The sequence below is a fragment of the Malurus melanocephalus genome, unplaced genomic scaffold (genome assembly GCF_030028575.1).
Source record: "Malurus melanocephalus ecotype Western Australia unplaced genomic scaffold, MMel_1.1 scaffold_13, whole genome shotgun sequence".
Taxonomy (NCBI): Eukaryota; Metazoa; Chordata; class Aves; order Passeriformes; family Maluridae; genus Malurus; species Malurus melanocephalus.
Genome location: NW_026623245.1, coordinates 1,195,817 through 1,220,280, shown reverse-complemented (window position 1 = coordinate 1,220,280; position 24,464 = coordinate 1,195,817). Strand labels below are relative to the sequence as shown.

General features: G+C 44.5%; 1 protein-coding gene across 5 annotated transcripts in view; it reads right to left on the bottom strand.

Annotated features, from left to right (window-relative positions):
* SPTBN1 (spectrin beta, non-erythrocytic 1) overlaps window positions 1-24,464 on the bottom strand; it is a 116,173-nt gene that overhangs the window by 36,124 nt on the left and 55,585 nt on the right. For all 5 annotated transcript variants that reach the window (XM_057382093.1, XM_057382085.1, XM_057382101.1 and 2 more), the window contains 9 exons: window positions 11,123-11,274; window positions 6,670-6,843; window positions 5,969-6,060; window positions 5,519-5,599; window positions 4,697-4,812; window positions 3,737-3,849; window positions 2,941-3,128; window positions 1,535-1,652; window positions 96-254 (listed from right to left, as the gene is read on the bottom strand). In XM_057382093.1, the coding sequence (XP_057238076.1) occupies window positions 96-254; window positions 1,535-1,652; window positions 2,941-3,128; window positions 3,737-3,849; window positions 4,697-4,812; window positions 5,519-5,599; window positions 5,969-6,060; window positions 6,670-6,843; window positions 11,123-11,274 (1,193 nt within the window). The remainder of the gene's footprint in view (window positions 1-95; window positions 255-1,534; window positions 1,653-2,940; window positions 3,129-3,736; window positions 3,850-4,696; window positions 4,813-5,518; window positions 5,600-5,968; window positions 6,061-6,669; window positions 6,844-11,122; window positions 11,275-24,464) is intronic.

Sequence of the window (24,464 nt, the reverse complement as noted above, 5' to 3'; positions counted from 1 at the left end):
CACAGGGGAGAAAATGTTCTCCTTGCAAGAAACTGCATCCTGCAATTACTCATGGGAACCATTTTAGTCACCCAGACAATTTCTGAGAGCAGCACCTGAGAAACGAGACGTTGATTTTCACTCAGCCAAGTTTCTCTCATAGCTGCCTTGCGATCGAATCTCCGTGCAAGTTGTTCCAGTTTCTCTTGTCTGATGAGCTCATTTCGCAGTGCCAGTTCTCTTTCATGTTCAGCTTTTTCCAGTCTTTCCCAGGCCTGAAGATGTGGAGGAAAAACACACGGCTTCTAAACACACATTCTTACAAGATTATGATAAATCCCATCTTCTTTGCATGAAATCAGGGCTGAAGTCACTGCAGGCAACTTACACTGAACTGGCTCAATTATTTATAAGCCAATAAATCCAGTTTGCACCGGCTGGCCCTACACCTTGTTTGCTAATATAAGCACATGACTTAAAATCTGTTCTCAACTTASTCATTTTATGAGCGAGTTGTTTATCTCAGATGCATTTTCTCTGGCTCTTTCTTACCTCTGCCCAACAAAGCCTAAGAAACTATTTGGCTTGAATGTGTAAGAAAGTGTTTGTTAAAAAAAAAAATAAATCATCTCTTGTATGTTACTCCCAAACAAGCAGATTCCATCTTCCTCCTTTAGGAAATGGGAATTAGAATTAGAGATTCATGGCCTTGCACCTCTAAAATCAACATACAATTTTTGTTCTTTATTACAATCACTTTGGAAAGAAGGCAACTGCTGACTTCAGTGCTTGTAAGGCTTTTCTTCCCCCTAGCCAGAAACTACTCATGTGCATGACACTAATATTACAAAAAAAATATTACAGAAATCAGAAGTCTTAAAAGCATGTTGGAAGTCAGCKAATCACCTTTCAGATCTTCTTACAGACAACAAAAATACCCTCAACTAAACACAAACTAAATCTTCTAAATCCGAACAGATGTGCAACTGCCTGAAACATTACAATTTTGGGCATTCCTCCATGCAACCAGGAGAGCTGAGCAGTTTGCTGCTCTCTGGGATGAGGCCACAGACACCCACAACAGCTGCTCAGGGAATGCCAAGCATGATCAAACACAAAGGAGGAAGCTGCCAGGCTGAAGCTGTTTGTTATCCTTGAGAGAGCTTGTCAGCTCTGCTGTGCCCAGCCCTGCCAGCTGCAGCAGCAGAGAACAGGCTGCAGGACCCCAGAGGGATCCATGATGCTCAGGCAGGGCACTGGGAGGTGAAGTGGAGGGCACAGCACCTACTGCTGCTGCCTTCTGTCACTTCTCTCCAACAGCCACGAGGGTCAAGGTAGAGCTGGCAACCCCAGGAGCATAAGCTCCTACAGATGCTGAGGACACTCAGGGCCTGGCCCAGGACAGYGAGTCTGAGCTATAGGAAAAGGTCACCCCACCTCACCCATCCCTTAAAGCCCCCACATCAAAGCTGGAGATCACGGRTGTTTTTCTTCCCAGTTTTCTGAGAGAAAACAGCAATATCCTAAATCACAGGGGAGGAGCTGCTCAGTTTACCTTGTTAATATCAGAGATGAGTTTGCCCTCCCTCGGCATGTACACTTTCTGATTGTTGGCTCTCATTTTGCTTTGAATGGTAAAAAGSAGCACTTCCAGGTTTCCTTTTTCTGTAAATCTAAACAAAATTTTGCAAGAGAATTGGGTTAAAATCAAGCTTTAATTGCTGCTAGGGTGTACTCACAGAATCACAGAGTGATAGAATGGTTTGGGTTGGAAAAGACTTTAAAGCYCATCCAATCCTACCCCCTGCCAGGACAGGGACACCTTCCACTATCCCAGGTTTCTCCCAGTCCTGTCCAACCTAGCCTTGGACACTTCCAGGGATGGGGMATCCACAGCTTCTCTGGGCAACCTGTGCCAGGGCCTCTCCACCCTCACAGGGAAGCACTTCTATAAAATATTGAATACAGGCAACTAYGATAAACTGTAATAAAGCACTAGTTTAAAATGTTGACACGACAAATGGAGCATTCACATAAACACCTCCATCTTGTGTGGAAACTGAGAGCAATGGAAATAGCCCACACTTCCCCTGGAGCTAGTTGGGGCAGACAGCAAAAGCAACTTCACAGAAGTCAGCTGTCTGARTGTTTGGATTTAAAGCCCTCGGGGGACAGGAAAAGGCTTTTTTTTTTTTTATTCTAGTATGTGCACTGTCCTAGTTTGCTCCATCAGCACAAGAAATGGAAGTTTTATTTAAAGTCACTGTAGTCAATAAACTCTTCCTACTATTTTCCCTGGGTTATATGCCTGGGAAATAAACAAACTCCATGGGCTTTAGGGAATAGTCTGCAATTTTAGAAGATGTCTGGATCCTGTGTAATGTTCTGGGTTGTGATTATTATCCATTAGAACTTGTATTAGACAAAAAAAAATAAATAGATCTGGTATCATGATGCTAAAAGAAGCTTTCCAGAAATAAGTTGCCCAGTTTTGCTTGTATCAGTTTGAGTAAGCAGAGCTGTTTGACAAAGCCAGACACGCTTCCTCTTCATGTTGGATAAGCAGTAGGGATCTTTTAATAGCAGTGTATTGGTATTATCCACTGCTATTAAAAGCACAAGTGGTGACATTACTGTACTACCATGGTATGCTATTACCACTCATATGATAAGACAGGCATCCCAGGGCAGGGATAGCTTCCAGGGCTCCTAGATCCTGTGGGAGACATGYTTTTCTTGTTGCTGTTGTTATTATCTGCACACTGAACAGTACAAAGCAAACGGRCTCCGAGTAATATCAACGAGTGCCAATCGGGAATACGAGAGCTGGGCTTGTTCAGGAAAATAAATTCTTAAGCCACAATTAAAATTACTTGGATATGTTTGTTTTAAAAAAAAAATCACTGAGTGACTAAGCCAAACAAGACCACTGACTGTTGTGTTAAGCTGAGATTAACTCACTTGGGTGGTTTCTCCACTGTGCGGTAAGTGTTGAAYGCCTGCAGCTGCTGCTGCACCCCAACCAGGGAGTTGGCAAATTTGCGATTGTTGAGGATGATAATGGTTTGCTCAATCCACTCCAGCAGGTCAGAAGCCAGGGACTCRTATTTCTCTATCATTTTCTCTGTTTCAATGGCATTGTCAAGCACCTGCAACAGCAGCACAACACACATGAGTCACAAGGGCAGTGCTCTTCAGTCATTTAAATCYAACAGGCTACATAAAAGAAACTGCTGGGAGACTTGAGTTGTGAATCAGAGTACTCACTGCTGGGATCCCTGAGGAATGAGAGCTCGGCATTTTTCAGCACTGAACTCCCAAGATCCCACAGCAATAGKGGGGGCAGAACTGAGGCTCACACAAGGTTTCATGTTCAGTCTGCCAGCTATAAGGATAGGGGCAATGTTGCCCAAGGACAGAGAATGACTGCACATGTTTTAAATGAGGGCCTTTTCCTCAGAAGACAGAGGGCCCAGAGGGTTAGGAGCAGTTAATGAGAAAGAAAAAGCAGCAATGATGCAAAATTAACAAGCAGAAATAAAACACCAGCCAAGTGTTTTCTAATGTGAGGCAGCTGGAAATTAACTACTCCTCACAGTCACATGGTAATATTTAACATTCAAAACACGTTCAAAAGCAAAAAACATAAAAATTAYCACAGAGTGGACTCTTAAAAAAAGTAACACCCAAGAGGAAAAAGAAAATCAGAAATGGTCATGACCTGCTTTGTAACGATTTATAATTTAAACTTGCAAACCTTTCCGATACGTTTTCCTTCAACAGCCAAAGCTTTCATCTTGGAGAAGTAGTGGTAATATGTCACCACATAGGTGATGATTGACTTTTCATCAGGATGATCAACACTGATATCTGCAAACCAAACAAGAGTTATCTCAGCATGCTGAGCATGTGAGGGTTACACCAACAGAGCTCACAGTGCACCAAGGATGTGTTTGGGAATCAGAGATGGGTTCAGCAGCAGTTCAGCCCCCAAGGTTTGTGTTCTAAGAARAAGTAAATTGAGCAGCATTGCTCTGGTTCTGGCAGTAATGTGGACTGGGGCTAAAGCCTTTGGGCCTTACAGTCAAGTTCCAGACTTTGTCACAGCTTGTGCACAGCCAAATAAATCCTCTGGCATCTGTGTGAGTTGACAGAACTACTGTTAATTGAGAACTTCAGTGCTGTGTCAGCATTTGGAGAGAGAAATTCAAACCTATGTCTGTCCAGGTGAATCTGACAAATACAGGTAGAAAGCAAAATTTTTCTCTCCTGCAGCAATTCTGAGGCACTGGAAAACAAGCATGAAGAAACTTGCCCAAGCACATCACCCCTGCCCTGTGACACAAAAGGCTCTTGCCCCAGCACTGGGAGTGCACACACACCCATGGACGCACGGGCTGAAACTTCACTGATTCTCAGAGGACATCAGAAGAAAGCCTCTGACTGGAATGACTTAGGAATAGTGGCCCGGCCAACAAACCTTCAGATAGCAGTAAATAAACAGGATTAAGGACTCTTGTGCTACTGCTGCTCAGTTTGCTGCTGGAGACATCTCACATTCTCTCCTTCCCTCTCTGCCTGTATCACCAGGTGAGTCAGCAGCATCCAGCTGCTCTTGGACATAAAAAGCTGTCACAGAAATGTTCTCTGACATGGAGGGGTAGGAGGAAAGAGCCCACAAAAAGCCCTAAAGTGCTGAAACTGCTGCAATTCTTACCCTCGGGGTCCAGGAGCTTGGTAAGACCAAGGTGCTGCTCTGCAAGGTTAAAAGCATTCTGCAGATTGTAGTGTGCATTTGATTTCTTCAACTTGTCAAAATCAATCAGATCAGGCCTAGACAGGATGGAAAATTCTTTAGATTTCCCCAAGCACAGTGCAGTCACCCTCAAATGAACTAAAATCTCCAACCCTCAGAAAACCCGGCCAAGGTTTCATGTGCCCTGTGCAYTTCCCAGCAGTGTTAAAAGAATGAAGAAATACCCAGCACACGGCACAGGGCCTGCCCATGGGAGAGAACAGGGCAGACTTTAACRGCAGGGAAAGTGACCCTGGAGAAGAGAACAAAGTTGTGGTCATGAGTCTCTCCTGATGCCCAAAAAAGTGTGCAATCCATCCGGAAAACTCTGCCTGAGCTTGCCACGAGCAGTATCCCCAGCCATGGCAGCCTGGCACTACATCTGGCCATCCTTGGGCAGGGATTTCCTTCCCCTCCAGGCTGCTCTGGGTGTGCTTCCCCATTCCCGCCCCCAGATTCCACACCGGGGCATGGGTTACTCACTGAGGTACAAGAGCCAAAGCAAACCCAAAAAAACCATGGGTGTAATTTATTCCCTTGAAATCAAACATAATCTATTTTGACTTGTGCTGTGAGAAGCTGCTGCCCAGCTGAGCTCACAATGACCACAGGAGCTGTAAAGCTCAAAACAAGGCAAGTTGCTGTAAAACTCTCAACAACTCCTCAAGTTCCTGCTCTTCAAAGATTTTTAAAATCAAGCTGCAAGGTAACTGCARAACCAGGGCAGAATTTATGCACACGTACCTGTGCTTATGGATCAGTGCATTGAACGCCATCCCATCCCTCCAGCTTGTTGTAAAGTTGTGGATATTGACATTGGGGTACCTGGAGAAAAAAACCCAGGAAAGTGCAGTCAATACAACACCCCCACTGCAGCTCTGCACACTGGCACCAAAAGTCACAGCAGGGAGATATTAAGTTTTCCTTGGAAGTGTTATTATATCTTCACACTAGGGTGAAGAAGAGTCACCATATTACTATAAATATTAATGGATTATCAGATTGGTGTGTTTATCACCCAGCATTAACAACATAAATTCAGAATTTTCTGACTTGTAAACATCAGCTCACTTCTCTTGAACTCCCTCTCTCTGAATCCACTTAAGAAGAGATATGTTTGCCCATTTAAAATTRTTTCAACAAAACTCAAAAAGCTGTAAGAGCTTTAGAGATAATCACTTAATCCACACTCACCCAGCTGTTTTCATCTGGCACCACAAAAGCAAAGCATCTTTAGCAGATTTCTTCTCTTTGTTGTCCTCAGTTTCAACGCTGATATCTTGGATCTAAAATTAACATAGAAGATTTCAATATTTCTCTCTGAGTTAACACACAGCCTTTTTTGAAAAGATTAAAGGAATGCTGGGAAACACCAAAATTAAAGCTATTAAATGTTTATTACTATGCTATTTATTATGAGTTATATATTTATTATATGGATTTATTATTCTTTCTGCAAAAGGACTTCCCAGCCTTTTTTAACTAAAGGCAAAGACCAATATGCAACTTGCTGGAAAACCAAAAATGTCAGCTTTAGCTGGGACACTAAAATAATTCTTGTGTGTACTCTTAAGCCATGTTAGTGCCAAGTCAGCCAGGTTATGGATAACCAGCATGGAGATGGAGAGCAGCTGAGGGCAGCATTTCCTCCTGGGTCTAGTGGACAGGTTGGAGCTTCATATTTAGTTGGGATTTAGAAATAAAGCCATATGAATTTCCCATCACAGGGCAGCAGCACCATGGAGACTGATTTATCCTGACAGATTCCCAAGCCCTTCTCCCTCCCATCAGCTGGGAGCACCTGGGAGCRCTCTGCTTTCAAAATACACAGTGACGTGTATTACAAACAGGCATGGAAAGCTGATCCATRTATCTGTGTGAGCACACAACTTTACCTGGAATCTCAGGATAATAGTCCAAATAAGGCCAAGTGTCAGCCTGTGATTCCCATCCACAATATCATGAGATCCCATGTTTTCCAGGTGCACTCGTTGCTCTTTCAGGAACTGGAGGGCTTTATCCACATTCTCCAGGCAATGGATGCGCATCCTTCCTTTAGTTGGTTTAGGCTAGAAGGTAAAAGGAAGAATAAAAACATTTATTACTGTGGGTGGAAAGGGGAAAAACCAAAACTTGTAAACTCTTCAGCCCAGGCAGATGCATCACCACTTCCAGGCAGCAACACTGCATCTATTTCTTAAATTCCAGGGATAGAATCTCTCCTTGCATCCTACAGGATAATGGTAGCAGGTTCTGCCAAACCTGWGGTGGAAAAAACAACATCCTTGACCTGATCTGGGCACATGGACCCAGTCTCACTGGTCTTTCAAAGGATTTTTTCCTGCTTACTTCCCTCATGTTTCCTGTCTAGGATATTCACTCACAAGCTCATTTTTGAACCATGAGTTACTCAATAGACCCCTCAAGAAAGAAGTGGCATTGCTTTTTTTGGTCAGTAAATTGGATAAATAGTAAGAAAATAACAGAGATTWATTCCAAGTTACTCTTCATAGGAAAAAAGTACTAATTAAGAAATCAGCCACATCAACACAATTTTATGAAGGCCCAGTGCAATTGCAAAAAAACAATGAATATGTTATCAGCATGCTTAATTCTGCTGTAGAACTGAACAAAATTAAAGGAACTTCGTTGTGCAGATAAGGATTACAGCTGAATAGCCTGTTCAGTGTTCACTGGGATGTCACCAAAAGTACACAGCCAAACGACTAATTGCTATAATTTCCTTGTTTYCCGCAGTGAAAGCAATTAACTGACCATGGAAATAGCTCAAGCAAAATCCTTGCCGAGGCCTGCATTCAAGGGSAAGAGTTTCAACCATGGTAGAGTCCCAGGAAACACAGAATGTGTCACAGGGGAGGTGGAGAGGGAAGCCTTGCCAGGAAGATGCCCTTTGGGACACAAACCCTGAGGCCATCAGCTTCAGCCTCAGTCAGCCTGGGTCTGTTCTCCTCCAGAGGCTGGGGAACARTGCAATGTCAACCCACAGCTCCTAGCAAAGGGGGGAATTTCCAGAAGCCTGSCACTGTTTTGTGGTACAAAAGTCCCTCTAGGAGGCCCAGATTGCATGTACAGCCTGTGCACACCCCATCCATCCCAAACACTGGCTGGAGCAGGAGGGAACTGTATGGTTGGCTAAAGCCAGCCAGAGATCCCCCACCTAGCAGGGACAACCTGGGATCCAGCCTTTAAGTGGCACCATCAATCACCAGGAGTGTGGAAAGCTGTACCTAAAGCTTGATTGAAGCTTGCAAAACAGAGGTAGGAGGCTGTTCTAGGGCGGGAGGGAAGGCGGAGGCCCGGTTGCACCCCCAGCTCTGGCCCACAGCTCATACCAGCCCATGGCCACACCTGGAGCCCTGGAGCAGCTTCCCAGGCCTGCTCACCTGCACAAGGATGTTCCCAAGGCTCAGGAATGACTGTGGCCATTTCTCAGAGGCAGTGGCAGACTGCAACCTGTCCCTTGTGCTTTAACGCAGCCCTTCCCACTGCCTGAAGCAGTCTCTGCACTGCCTCTATTGCCTCAAACTATTGAGCAGAAAAGGATTTGAAAAGCTCTTTTTGTGCTCTCAGAAGTTCCATCATCACAGTGACAGAGCCAAAAGCATTCACCACGTATGTTTTATGTAGAGGAAGAGGCGTCTGAGTCTGGTTTGTGCAAGGTGTGGCTGTGCTTGCCACACTCCCCTGCATAGCCTCAGGATGAGGCATAGTGAGACATATCTTGCCCATTTATTGGGCTAACACAGATCCAGACATTGAGCAGAGGGAAAGCAAGTTCCAAACCCAGAGTCTTCACAYGCACATTACAGGAAAACTACATCAAAACCCTTCCTCTCTTCTAAGAGAAAATATGGCAGAACTCACTACAGAGAATGTGCTTAAGTGGTTTGACCTTTGAGCATCCAGGAATTGTAAGGAATTTACTAATCCTTTATTTAGTTATGGAAGAAACTGAGCTAAATGCTTAATCTTAGGCCGAAAACAATTCTAAGCTTTATTTTTCTGTTTGGGAGAAGCTGGTTAACAGTGGGTGCAAACCAAATTACAACTGTCCTTTCACGCTGGCTGGATTCCTTCCCACTGTGCTCAGTGAGAGCATTGCATGCTATCAGTTTCCTTCCAAACACTCTGCTGTAGAGAAGACATTATGCTGTAAGGTCTGAACTAAACACTGAGATTAGGAATCAAGCTGAGCAAGGTCAGGAAGATGTAGGTGTTGCCCTTGTTGGATGCTCTCATTTTGAGTTTCTCCAACACACCTCCARCGACTCCAGGTTTAATTAATAAAAATCACAGCAGGTTTTGGAAAATGTAGGGTTTGTGCAACTGAGGTGAGAGGGCAAAGAGCAGCCCTGCTTTCTTGATTGGCATCCAAAATCCAGCTCCAGAATCTGAATCCCAGTTTCAAAAGAGAGGAAACAGTTCCTATTTGTTCCACTGCACCAGTAAACACAATGTTTATAGGATACTTATCTATGCTAGTTTCTATTTTCCTACCATTTCATGCTTCTTGTCTTGATTTTAGGCCTTTTGTATAAGATCTGCCTTCAGATTTCTCTGGGGAGCCATGGAGATGTCAGAACCTACCTAATATTGACTACAATAAATTCCAAAAGACTAAAGAATGTCAGCAAGTGGATGCTGTGTGCCAATCTTACTGGAATATTTTTGGTGTGTGTAAAGTCCTCCTGGAATACTTTTGGTGTGTGTAATTGTCTCAAAGTTTAGTGCATTGCGTTTGCTCTTGTTTGCAGAGGAAGGTGTGGTGGAATGCACTGTTCAAACAGAACCTGCTGTCCTCCAGCCTCAGATAAGGAAGCTACAAAAAGAATTTGTGGTGGTGCAGGCAGTTGCCAATGCCAGACACAAATGATGATGCAAGTGCAGCTCCATGGAAGCTCCTGCCTGCTCCCCACCCTGCAGCTGCCTCAACCCTGTTTGCATTTTCCAAAACCTGGGGTGAAAAATGTAAATGAACGGTGCAACCAGAGTCATGGGACTGCTCTGAGCTTCCTATTTGCTGCTGAAAGTCAAATCTGGGCAGGCAGACAGGCAGACTTAACCTGAGGTGGCACAGTTGGTATCTCAGCCCTCAGATAATGGCACATGTTGGTCTCAGCTATCCCTGTGTGAGGAATTCCTGCTACCTGCAGAGAGCATGTCAAAGCCACCATGCTGCTGAATTCTGGCAGAGACAGAAAGGGGCACTGAGCAAACTGCAGCTGATGAACACCAGGATTTGTTACCTGCACGCACACAAGCACTTCTGTGCATGTCACAGCTCCCTTGCCCTCATGGATGCACTCAGAAAGCTCCTCTCCTGCCTCCCAGCACACACACACACACCACACTGGGCCATATGTTCCACTCATTAACAAGAGTCTTAAGCCATGGAGCTCCACTAATAGGAGAGCTTGATGACAAGTGATTACCCAGCCCCCTGCAGCCTTGGGTCTTAGCTAAAGACCCGTATTTCTTTGAAAAGATTGCTTTAAATTAGGCAGTTAAGAACATCATCATCATTTAAGGAACTGAAGGAAAAGCTGACACTCAGTCACTTCATGACACCCCCTTTTCCTCTTGTGGTGCAGAATTTTTCACTACAAGGACTTTCCTACTCACCACTCCTTTTGCTGGTACCAACAGGGTGCCTCAGCACCCCCAAAGAAAGAATTTGACCCATTTATTCAAACTGATTTTAGATATTCCCCTAACCAAAGAAAGTCCAAGCCTTATCTATCCAAGTATAATCAAATCCACTCAGGGACATTCTTAAGCAGTGGGTATAACGAACGCCACAGCTCCAACTGCTGCAAGGCTTCCCAGAGTAGGGCAGGCCTCTCCAGTTGTTGTCCTGCAGTCCTCTAGCATGCTCTGGGAAGGGAGAAGGGATGTGCCAGGTCTGCACACCTGCATCAGCACTGGGTTTGATAGCAGAGAAATGGGCCACTCCCCACAAGGCCCAGGAACATCCCCCAGCACATCTAACTCACCACCACAGAGGGATCTAAGGGGCTCAGGAACATTTTGTGCTCTGTGCCTGTCAGATTTGGGAGCAGGGAACATGCTGCTAGAAGCACTCAGCATGTTACCAGCAAGGAACCTTTGAAGAAGACTTCTTTTGATTCCCACTGAAACTAGTAGAAAGGTATTTTAATGGTGTCTGGATCCAGCTGAAGCAATAGAACTCTTTATTTTTCCCTCAATGCATAAAAAGTCATTTTCAGTGCTGAACCCTCAACACTCAGTTTTCCTACACTGCAGYTGAGCCAAGGATTCGCAAAATCCCACCCAAAACTCTCACAGTGAATATTGATAAGCACTTACAAGTCTCTCTCCTGAAAGAACTTCCAGGAGTTTGATGAGCATCCTTCCATCTCGAAGGTCAGTGTACAGGTCTGTAATTCGGCAGGACACACGAGCCAAGTGGGAATTCACCCACTTTGTGAAGGTCTTCTTCTGAACTGCCTCACGTTCATCTGTGGGGAAAACAACACAACATTACTCGAAATGAATCACAACTAGTGTTTCTARATAAAATGGGATGTTCAAATAACTAAAATTAAATGGTAGGTATGGCTCGTCTTCTTGACAGGATCATTGATGAAATTAGGACTTTCCAATGAAAACCCACCATTCTTCACCTGCTGAGTTCACCTGCTCTGGAATACATACACAAATCCACAACAGATCCCCCAAAATACTGCAAGTCACTTGGATTAAGACAGGCATGAAAGAGAGCAGAGACCAAAGCTTCCCACTGACTTTTTTCTCTTCTCATGATAATATTTATTTGCAGATTCAACATTTATAACTGTATTTACACAATGTCAAGATGAATTTTTCCATAACTGCATGCCTGAGGCAGACAAGCATTTATTTCAAGCCATAGAAAAATAGATTCTTTCCACCTTCCCTTCCCAGAGTATTTCACAACTGTTTATAGAGGAAAACATTGGCTGTGAGAGCTCTCTTACTGCACAGGCTCACTGCAGTCCACATTAATTCACAAACTCCTACCCAGCGATCTGCCAAGCCCAGAGCTCTCAGACAGAAAACATTATACATCTCTGTGGTTAAATCCTTCTGCCAAGGACTTTGGATGAAGCCCTTCCTTGTTAGYCAAAAGTCATTTCACTGAGCTGGGAAATACTACAGACCAAATGTGTCAAAACACAGGTGCTCTGACTCGGACTCKGAAAGCCACAGTTACACAGATGAATGGAAGTGCTCTGCTTTCCCAGACAAACAAAATTCCAAGCTTGCCATCAGTCTCTATAAAGTTGTTGGCATGTCCAGGAACAGGACATGAAGACAGGCTAATCCTAAACTACTGTGTCCCCACACTGAAAGCTCTGAGAATGTTGTCTGAAACACAGGGAAACATTCCAGATCTGACTGCCCAGGCTGTCCTTCCAAAGGTAGGATGTGCTCCCTTTCTAGCAGCGCAATATGGTATGGGCATTATCCCAGCACATTCATAACCAGTCACTGCTCCCAGAACATGGGGGACAGCAGCAAAAATACAGTCTAAGTGATGTGAGATGATAAAGATGCTGAGCGTGAAGAGCGCAGAAAGCTGGGGAACAAGTAAAAGAAAAAAAAGACAGTAAGAAGAGAAATCAGATAATGGAAGGGTGGTGGGCGGGATGGGGAGCAGACCTGCACTCAGTGCTGGTTTGCACAACTGCATAAACCCCACCCTAAGATTTCAGTTCCTCCCACTTATTTCTGAACTTATCCTTCCTGCCCATGTGGTTGGATATGACCAAAGCTACTGCACTGAAACTGCCCTGTTTTTGACAGCTTTTACCGACCTGTAAGGTATGAAATCACAAATGTGGCTTGGAAAGCTGTCAAAGGTGGGGTTAGTGACAAAACAAAAGCTATCAAATACTGTCTTAAAGCCAGCCATTAATATAATCGTTGGTCAAAAATTATGGTTATCAATAATCTTCCCAACTGGGGTCACAGTGAAAGTAATGGGTGGGAAAAGAACATCCATGTGGGTTTATTAAAAGGAGGTGAACAATCAGGGCCTAATTCTGAACTGATGAAAGACATGATGTAGGAAATGCAGTGACACATCAAGTCAGGTTGTGAAACTTTTGGTGCCATRGTATTAACTGACATCAGCTTGAGATCTCTTGTTGAAAGCAGGTCAAGGAAGCCAACAAAGCAAGCGGCCCTTCCAGAACAGGGAAGACAGTTCCCTCCTGGGGACAGCATGCATGTGGTTCAGASGTTGCTTTCCCAAAGAGATTTCCCACCCCAGGGGTGGGCAAGGAGGACAAAATGCATTTTTCAGACAGCGAGGACTCAGAAGGAAAAACCCTGAGAAAGCTTGACTGACTCCTTGTCTTGTGTGTTGCCTCAGCATCCTTAAGCACAGTGAATTATTAGGGAGGGAGAGGATGGGAGCCCAGCCTGGTTGGAGGCCCTCTGTGCTGGGGAAGCTGATTCTGGTGCCGTTAGGAGTGTTTTCTTTACTCTACAGTTCAAAGCCAGTCACTGCCTCTCCCCTTCTGCCTTCCTATTTCCTCAGCCTTGCTCTCTGAGGCCCTTGATTTCCTGTTTATGGTGAGAGGCTGAAGGGTTCAGTTGGTTTCTCTGGCTCCTCACCTCCACCCCCACCCCAGCTCACTCTTGCCTGAGCTCCTCTCACCTGATCCCCACCCATCCTCTGCGGCACCAGCCTCCTCCCTGCTCTCCCTACCAGTTAAAAGTAGTGTGAAAGTCTCTAGTGGGACCACAGCTGTGATGGTTCCAGCACTAACTCCTCATGCTGAGCCCACAGTAGGCTTTTCACACGAGCTCCAGCAATYTGGAGCTATTCATGGCTTTTCACTTTCTTTCCATCTCTCCTCTCATTCACAGCAAGAAGGGCCCAAAGCTGGGAGAGCCCTCATTGTCCGCATGCAGCCCCGTGGGAAAACCCTGCGGCACYACACAAGGGCCAGGCCCCACATGCCACTGCCAGCTTTTGGGAACAACCACCAACTTATGTCAGAAAAATGCCACTGGAGAGACACAGCAGCTCTTTCAGGCTTGTAATGGGGTGGTCACCCAGGAAGGCCAGGCTTTATCCCACGCTTGGCACAGGCGGAGCACAGCTCTAATTCCCCACTGACACTCTCAGCCAGAGAAGCCCCTGAYGGAGAAGGCACAGCCTTTCTTACCCTGCTTCACTTCACTCCTCTTGCACTCCCACAACGTGGCAAAGCAAACCAAGCCCGTTTGGAAAGTGGTGTGACTGAGGTTGGTCATGTTAAAACCTCTCCTGATTATTTCCACATGATGTTTCACAATGATAGCAGGTTTTTGCAATGCTTTTATCAACCCTTTCTAACTGATAAACTGTATTTTTCTCCTCTGGGGTTTCAGGTTAAAACACACACAGAATTAAAGTGAAGGAATTTTGGTTTTATGTAYGTACAGAAATGTGGTGCTTAGAGCCCTGACAGTTTGGTTAATCACACAACACAACTGTGACTCTCTTAACGTGCAAAAACCTCCACTGTAAGGGCCAGGTGCATGAGTGGTGACTCCAGGGATTTAACATCAGCCATGGGCCCTGAGTGCTATTTACAAACCTCATGTGATGATTTTGACAAATGTCCTTCATACTTTCAAAAACACAGTTATGGATTTGGAAGATTAATTAAAACTAGAGGATATGGGTGGAGCTCCAAGTGTCCACAGCTTGTGAAAACATTTGTTTCCCAAGGGTAAAGAGAAATGAGCAACAGGCAAAACATGCACAGCAGGAAAACGGAAGCTGCTCTCAGTGCAGTATCGATAATAGAGAATCCAACTTATCTTGAAGCAACACTGGGAAGGAAATTTCCTTTATGCGGAAGGCCCCATGACAATGCTATGGGCAGACGCAGGCTAGCAAACTCCAGTGCTGTGATTGCAATGCATCAAGGACTGACTTTGTTTAGGAGTTTAGTAAATAAACCAGAGTTTGTACACTGAAAGCATAAACTGAGCTGGACAGGATCACAAACAGGCATCTTACCCCTTCCTCGCTGAGAGACCATTCCCCCTCCACTTATTTGATGAGAAAAAGTCCTGACAAAAATGCAGTCAACTTTCTGAAAGCCCAGAGCTCAGCTGCCGAGCCCCCAGTGTGGGACAGAGGAAGGGGGTCGCATACACCAGCCCTCTTGTCACACGCTCAGCTCTGCTGGGTGAACTCAACAGGGCTGTGCCACAACAGTGGTGAATTTGTTTTAATAACTGCCCTGGGAAAGGCAGGACTGCAGAAGCTGGCTGAGACCAACGTGGGCCCCGTGACCCTGTGCACTCCCAGAAGCCAGCAGGTGTTACAGGCCCCAGGGCCTTCGYGTGCAGCAGCACTGACCGCAGCCATGGCAAAGGTTACCTGTGTGGCCACCTGCCTGCTAAAAACAGCTTCCAGACACYCTACTCGCTTCCATACTGGTCAAACCACATTTTCAACAAACTGACCTTGAAGCCCTTTCAAACAGAATGGTAAATCTGTTTGGGGCACACTGCTGCCAGCCCTGCACAGGTAAAACCATTTTCGGTGTGCGACAACTCCTGCCAGCCCCTGGACAGGGGCAAACACCTCCACACAGCAAAGGGGGTGCTCTCAAAGAAGCCCATACAGGGAAACTGGAGCACAAAAATGAGAGCTGAAAGGAGYAGTCGGGGACTGCTGCCGGGCTCTCAGCCCCTCGGGACAGCCCGGCCATCAGTGGCACCGACAGCCTCCCTGCCGAGCCCAGCCAGAGGGCAGCGGCTCTATGCACTTTCACAGTCCACAGATCTCTGCTATACCTCAAACAAGACAAATTACAGGTGACTTTAATCCCTAACTCCAAAAGCTCTGTCTCCTGCAGGTTTACATCTTATATTTCCATGCTGGAATTAATTTTTCCACCTTAAAATTATTACTTTTTTCACTACAGCAGTCGGTGTGTGTCCTAAATGAAGCACTGCTACACACACTGACTCAGAGATCAGCTGAGCACTGCTCTARGCACACCACTTCTGCTGATATCCAATATCCACAGCTTTCCAGAATTTCCCAGATCATATCCTCATTTAACAGAGCACAGAGAAAACAGAGCTTCATTGCTGGAAACAGGACAACGTTCCCATTGCTGATGGTTTTCAGGGTACAGGATATCACCCTATGCTTTCTCACAGATGCAAAGATATGCAATGAAATAGCCAGCCACAGCTTCTCAAATTCCAGCTGTGCTTGGGGGTTTTTCAGCTGAGAAAGATGCCTGAGAGAAGGGCAGATCAACCACTGGGACCAGAATGTGGTGATCAAACAAGATTTTATCAGGAAACAATAAGAACAGATGTGCTGTGATAACCTTCACTGTTTGTTGCAATAAGCAAAGAGCGATAGTGAACATGAAGTAGCTCTAACATGGGTCGAACATCTGAGGCTCCGGGCAGGCTTGAATGAAGTAACCTGGCCCTGAGGGTAACACAGAGGGTGACACAGAGCCTCAGTGGGTTTGACACAACTCCTTTGGTCACCACTCCAGCAGCATCTTGATAAACAGCGCTGGTGGCTCCAGATCCTAAAATTCTCTGTCCAATCAGAGGGCCATGTGCTCAGAGAAGGCTGAGGACTGCCAGCAGCCCTGGGCTGTCCCCCAGGCTGGGGAAGGAGGCTGAGGCTGGGACTGTGTACTCCAAACAGCACAGCAGGACCCCACCCTGGGGTAAGAAGCCCCATGGGATTGTGGCTTGTGGAGTGTGTAGCTATGCAAAGCACTCAACTGATGCACCACTAAATACAACCCAGAGGGGAAAATGCACCTCAGTGTATCCACCGAAGATCAGCTGAGGAGAGAAACATCTGCTTGGATAAACACTCCCAAAATGATGACCTTTCCACATGGTCCCMCATACACTGTATTAGTCTTTGGGCATCAGGAAGCCCCGAGAACAATGTGTAAGTGTGCACAGCCAGGCACAGAGAGTCTCAACAGAACTATATCAGAACTGATCGATAGGGAAGAAAGTTAAGGAAGGAAGAAGAATCACTATTTGATGCCAGTTGAGAAAAAGAAATAGAATCAGTTTCTCTTAACATTCAAGTGACCTATAACCATSTCCCCCCTTCAGCAATAAACTGAGCAGTGCATGCTGCTTTTCTTCAGTTGCAGATGACAGGCTAGGACCGAAAACTGGGATTGATAAAAATAGAAAAAACAGGTCTCAATGTAGAAAACACAAGTTTGTATTACACACATGCAGAGACAACAAAAAAACTAGAAGAAAATCTGCAGGAGGCCAAATCTACATATGACATACAGTGAACACACACTTGGGCCCAGTGCTTAGAAAAAGGCATCTCCTTCAYTTTAATCTTGCCGACAGTTTACCAGGGAGTGAAGAAGCTGAACATTTGGATGCAAATAGGATGTATTTGTTAATGGTTATTTTATGGCACAAAGTAATCTGTGGAGTGACTCCCATCCAGAATGGTGAGATCACCCAAAGCTTTTATGCGCTCCAACATGACTTAAACAAGAACTTGAATGCAAATGTTAAAGATAACAAAGCAATGAGGGGATTTTGTTTGTGCTATGCTTAGCTGGCAATTTCATTAGGAGCAAAATCCTTGCTGCTTTCTCAACTCTGCTACAGGGAGACAATTGTGGAGAAATCAGGGGTGTGTTCAGCAATCCTTTCACTTTTACTAGGAAGCACCAGCCAGCTACTAAATCCTATTAAATATCTACCCTTCCCTAATAAATATTACAGCATGTGACCACTTTCACTGCTGAAAATACTCTGGAAAAGAAAAAAGGGAAAGCTACATAATGCAGCATGTGAAATAAACAATTCTGCTGCTTTCTGTCTTTGATGGCACTAAACTTCCCTCATACAATGACATGATGCATACAACAATGTCCGGGAGCCAGCCAAGCATTGTGGGGTGGGGAAGGGCAGGTCCCTTCTTTGTCTTTATTTTTATGCAGAGTTTACAGCATTTTGGTGTCAGCAACACAAAAATAAACCTTCCACAAGCCAGGATCAGATTTATGTACAGAAATGATTGTATTCATCTGCAAAAAGTCACTGTGAAGCCTTCTACAGCAAAAAAAAGGACGTAAAAGTGATCTGGGTTTAACAGATTAAACTGGTGGAAGAACTCACCTTCTGATTTTGATTTTTTGTTTCAATTCAAAATATTAAGATGRCATATTTAAGAAGATTTAGAGAAGCAGGTGCACAGTTCTCCCTGCATTGGTGGTGGCTGTGTGAACTGCTAGTTTAACTTCAGGGGGACTGGAACAAAACCATTTGTGACTGTCTCCCACAACATGCCCAGCTCCCAGTGTGGAGAACACRCATCACAGGGCCCATTTCAGCAACAGCAACCAGTCAGCTGCTCTTCTGGTTCTCCAGGAACCCTACTGACTGCTTATTCTACTGCATGAAATGCAAAGCAGCTACAGAAACACCACCTTTCTAGTGGGTGATTCAAATAGTTTAACACTTCTGGGTGCTGCTCTTGGAAACACCTACGCCTACCTTCAGCTTCAACCATCGCCACCTGCCTGGGTTACACACAACCGCTGAACAAAGTGATCACAAGRACCAAGGTCTGGACCCCAAACTCTATCACAGAATCACAGACTGGTTTGGGTTGGACAGGACCTTAAATATAACCCAGTTCCACATCTCTGCCATGGGCCAGGACACCTTSCACTATCCCAGGTTGCTCAGAGCTCCATCCAGCCCAGCCTTAAACATTTCCAGGGATGGAGCAMCCACAACTCTGGGCAACTGTGCCAGGACCTCCCCACCCTCACAGGGAAGAATTTTCTCCCAATATCCCATCTAACCCTTGTCTCTGCCAGTGTGAAGCCATTCCCCCTTGTCCTGTCACTCCATATCCTTGTAAACAGTCTCTTTCCATCTTTYTTTTTKSCCMWYCMRYYTTYYTKGSAGCTYCTACAGGCACTGGAATCAGGYGACCCTGAAGCTCCTCTTCCCCAGGCTGARCAATCCCCATTGTCTCAGCCTTCCCCAAAAGAAGGGTGCTCCATCCCTCCAACTATCTTGGCAGCCTCCTCTAGGCCTCTCTTCTTTTCTGAAGAAAGATGTTACAAAACCATATTCACAGCAAAACAGCACAAGTACAGATGAATAAAGGAGTAACTTTCTGGCTTCATGACGTGCAATGTTCAAATGGGCCTCCTTTAAAAAGCAGCATGGAAAATGTCTYAGTGCTGTTGGCATTTTACACAAAAGGACACAAACCCCTCGTGGCTGATTTGAAGTCAGTGCTTGTTGCCTCTTTTCCCTTTTGCGTAAGAGACAAATCACTTCATCAACAGGAGCATGGAAAAAGCATCTGCCTGTCCCAGGACACTGACTGTGAAATTCCCACAGAACAACAATGAAAACCTGAGGTCACTGCACTGTTTCAAGTACCCACAACCTTGGGGGGTCTTGGCATTTTCTTTTAAAATGCATTTTATGCATAAAGCAGGGAAGTGCTAGAGGATTTCTGAGGGGCACAAAAATCTTTTTTCATATTTGTCCAAACCACTCTTTGATTAGCAGTGTTGAATGAGGATGAGAGCAAGGCTTGGCATGGGCAAGGAACATGCCAGGTACTTTCCTATGTCAGATACACCTTATTTCTACCCATGCTCAGCAAACCCAGCAGGATGAGAGTTTTTACCGTGGATTCCCACTTGTCTATGGGAAGGAAAACAAGGGTAGGAAGAAGGAGCTGGGAGATTCTATTATTTCTGTTGTTCTCTTTTCCTTTCAGTGTTCTTCCCTCTTCTCAGCACTGCAGGGGATGCAGAACCTCTCATACAAGACTACTGTGCAATTCCTACAGTGCAATTCCTACCGGTCCTGTGTGCCCAGCCTGGGACCCTCCTTAGCCAGGGATTTGGAAATACAGAATTGTAACTGACCTTAACCAGAGGTGAGTCACAGAGAGTTGGGCATCAAGACTCAGCATTCTCCATGAAGACAGAAAAATGCATGGGAATCCCATCTTTTCTAGAGCAAACCTGGCACTGTGGAGAGCCACTTCCAATGGCATGCACCACCCTGGAGAGAGGAGACCGGCTGGGATGCAAGGCTGGGGGGAGCCAAGCAAGGGAATATCAGATATCCAGAAAAGATCTGTCACTGTGAGGGTGTTGGGACACTACCTCCCCCACAGGCTGTGGGAACTCCATCCTTAAGGAAATTCAGATCTCAAGAGGACAAATCCCTAAGCAACCGGAGGTACCATGGGAGTTGTCCCTGCTTTGAGCAGGTGTGCTGGCCCAAATAAACTCCTCTTCCAACCTGAMGTATTCTGTGACTATATGAATTCCATCAAGCTTAAACAAGAATGCACCAGAAGACTGCACTGCCAGTATTCCTATGGAATCCCACCGAGGGATTTCAGAGAGCTGTGGGATCTGTCCTTTCATCTGAGGCACAAGTTGAGACATTATATGGAGAGCAATGTCAAAGCTGTGGAATGTTCTGACCATGCTTCCATAAAAACTCACTGCAATCAGAATGAAGAACAGATGAAAGAAATGCCAAACCTTTGTCGGTTTCATGCTTAAATCTAATTTTACCTTAATGACAGAGAAGCATGAATAGAAAATAAAGAAATCTATGATGACTGCAYTTAATCCTTTCAAAATATTAAATCTCTGTGCTAAGAGATGTTATCATTATAATTAATTGCTGCTAAATTATAATTGTCATTATCACAGAAATATTTTAAATGGAAGAACATGTATTTAAACAACCACTGCGTTGATCAGGGATTAATAAGAGTTGAATTCATAGCCTTGCTGAACAATGTGTTTAGTTCCTGCAGTTTCCATGACCACACAATAATTTATTATTGTTAACTGCATGCCATATTGTCGAGTCAGGTGCACTACACTGTGCTGACAGGATACTGAATAAAAGCAGCAGCACCACAGGTAAGCCAGACCATAGCTCAGCAAACTAAATCCCAAAGGTGAAAACTGAATGAGCAACAGCAACAAAAATACTGTGGGTTACAAAAAAAATCACTTGTACAATTGAAGGAACCCTTGATATTTATAAAATGCAGTTATATCTACAAAGGGAGTTTTAAAAATGCATTAATTTTAATGAGATTTGAGACAAACTGCTAATAAGAAGCATTAGAGGRAAAATCCCTAATCTTCTCTGTCTGTAATCTGCAAACCCATCATGCAGAGCTCCCAAGAAAGTCCTGGAGTTGCTGTCTTTTGAACTGGCAGAACTGACACCTTCACCTGTTTGCCTGCTTAAGAAAAGTTTCAGAAAACWGAACAGTGATCTCAACTTGAACAGACATTCCAGCCTGTCACTCCGTAAATTAAAGGAGTTCTTTAACAAATCCATGTGGCAATTTAAAAAATAACAATTAATAAGAAGAAATCGTCCTTTTCATGCCATACCTGCCTTCTTGGATCTTCTGAGGCACAGACAAGTAGCACATGCATTCTAGTTCCTCACCTCAAAATTTTCATACTTGCCTGTTTGATTCCAATCCAAAGGCCATTTACTGATCTGCTTTTGTAGGACAATATGGCATGTTCAAGCAAAATCACTTTAGCCTTTGGAATTATGCAAGAGTGGGGAAAATAAATTCCTTTCCAGTACAGTGTTTCCTGCCCAGGTAATAACTTTCAAAGCAGTACCAAAAAAAAAACCCAAACCAACCTTTGTTTGAAACCCTCTAAAAGCTGATGCAAATTTGAAGAAATTAGGGTGAAATTATACTTTGAATACCTTAAATGTGTATCTTCATCCAGCAACATCACTTGTTTCTTGTTTTTCTAGTCTTAAAAGTGGACTTGTGAGTTATGCTGATTGTGCAAGGCCTTGACTGCAACAACTGAAAGGCCCTACATGGGGACAAAGGTGTGGCTGCTGTGGAAGGTATCCAGGAAAACTCCCAAGAATTTATCTTCACTTATTTTCTTTCATTTTTAGCACAATGAGAAAATTATAAAAGCATTCAAACACTTCTGATCACAGTCATTTCACTGATGCCTCCGTAGCCATGTTGCACATGGGCTCCATATTCTGGGCTTTTCTCCCTAAAAATGCAAATCGGTGATGTGGTGTTTTCTTTAAAAACTCCAAAAAACAAAACAAAGCCCCAAACAGACTATGAGGTAATGGCAATTAATAAAGAAAAAGCAACTTCTGAAAGTTCAGTCTCTAATTAATGCTCCCAGCTGTGTGTCAGTAAAACAGCAATGTCATTAGTTCAGGTATTGGTTAAGCACAGAACTACAGCACATTTGCCCAGAATGCTGGAATTAGGACCCATCTTACACACCTCCAAATCACACAGATACAGGGGTACACAGGCATGAGAATGTACCACGGCATCTCACACTCATTTGTGTGTTCCTGAAGCCTCAGTCATGACAACTCACTGATTTTCACATCTCCAAAGTTACACACATTTCAGCCTAACTCAGATACACCAGATGTTCATGCAAAAGGAAAAGTCCCATGAATACACTCCTGAACATGAAGGCCACAGTAACTTGCAGCTGATGCCAGGAAAATGTTTCTAAACTTGGCAACAGGAGCTAAACTAGAAGGGAGAGCTGAGTTGTGCAACACAGAAAACAAAAAGTATTCTGGCATTAGGTGGCTCACACAGGTACACTTGAAACCTGCCAGGAACTACCTGGGATGGGCCACACTCATGAGGCTGGAGGAGAGAAAAAGGACAGCCCTACACCCAGCACCCTCAAATAAGCATTGCAGAGATCACACCACTCTGCCCAGACATTTCAGTCATTTGGGAAAAACAGGGGAAAGTCCCCTTGGAGTAGCTGTTTTATTCCATGCTTGTCCCAGCCCAGCTATACCCAGCCTGGGGARCAGCTCTGCTGGCGCCAGGGCAGAGCTACAATCCATCCCTGTGGGGGATGGCACCACCCGGACGTGCTGCATGGTTAAAAGTTTTACATATTAGGTGTCCTTAAGTGTAGTCTGCTGTCCAGGACAACTTGTGACTGCTTTTATTCAGGAAAAAAGTATGTGCAGTGAGGAATTAGCTGGAACACGGCTGGCGCCAGGCACTGAGGACACAGGAGCATCATTCAAGTGGCACAGAGCATCATTAGCCTCACTGTGCTGGCAAACACCAGTGCAAGTCAACTGTTAGGAGCAAATGCTCCAGTGAATAAGGTTTGGATCATGGGAATATTATAATGTACCCTCACCAGACATATTTATTTTGGAGGAGAGGCAGAGAGAAGCATTTAATAATATATCAGCAGCAGGGGATTTATGGAAAAAAATGTTCCATTAACTTCCATGTCTCGCCCTGTGAGCTCCTTCCACAAGRACTTCGGCAACAGCTAAGAGCTACAGGTCCAGATGCAACCATCACTTAATCTGCTGACAGATTATCAGTGCACCTGCATAAGTGACAGCGGCTAGGACATCACCCAGGAAACACTCAGGAAACAGTCTGCAGGCACTGCGAGTTTTCTGAAGAGACATCCTTGAGCTAGAAGTGGCACACTCTGCTCCTTTTCCCAGGGGACGCCATGAGGATGAAACTCAACTCACACCCCACAGAGTGAACGAAGACAAGGGGAGGGAGAACACAAGACCCTAAGCATTTAAAGGTAAAGATAAACCAAATTATTGAACTTCCTGTGATGAGGATAACAGAAAGGTCAGAAGTTCAGAACACCGCCAGTATTTGATGTTTCCAGACACCTCCCCTATTTATTCAGAGCCTGCCTTAACCGCCATTCCATAATGGCTCTTACTCATGTCAGCCTGCAATCACAGTACAGTCAGATCTGTGATTTCACAGCAGTCTCTTCCATTATATTGCCAGGCAATCTGAGCTGACAGAGGAACACACCCTGAAAAAAGCAGCCGTTGCACTATCAAAGTCTAGCTCTCCTCTGTATAACTGTGGAAAGATACTGAACTAGATCTAGAATTAATTATTACCCAAAACAAACCATAGTTAGTTGACTATGGATGGGATGGTCAGGTTTTCACTTCTCTTTTTTTTCTGGAACCAAATCATAATCAGATCATATTTTCAAAAAATTGAAACACTTCCCGGACAAAAAAAAAAGCATTAAGCACTGGACTTTGGAGTYGTTTTTAAAGGAGAAGGCAGAACCCAATATATGGTATTAGCACRGAGAAGCTCAAACCAAGAAAGAGCTGCTATTTGGGAAAAATGTAGGTACAGAACTGGATTTGAGAGACAAAATCCCTCAGCACTGTGTTGTTTGTACAGTTCRTTTTAATGGAGCTGCATTGGTTTARACTATCTGAGAAGYTGGTRCTCCACATTGGCTGATTTTCTGCAGAGTTTGCCAAGCCATTAAGTGAAATTTAGGTATCTTTATTAAAACACAGCAGTTTCCAAGAAAAATCTGGGCAGCCAGCATTTATTCTGTTCAGATAAACTCTTAAATCTCTTTGTAACCACATGTTGTTTCGTTTAATCTTTGAAGGCATAAGGTCACCCTTTGCTTGTGATTAGAGTACTGTGGTCACACAGATCACATTTGTACCTTGCCACTGTGCTTTTCACTTACTCTTTGAAGTGAAAGAGCTCCTCTATCTGAAAACTCAGTCCTGACAGWATTAAAACAGATGAGAACTTAAAGCCACTAATTCCAAA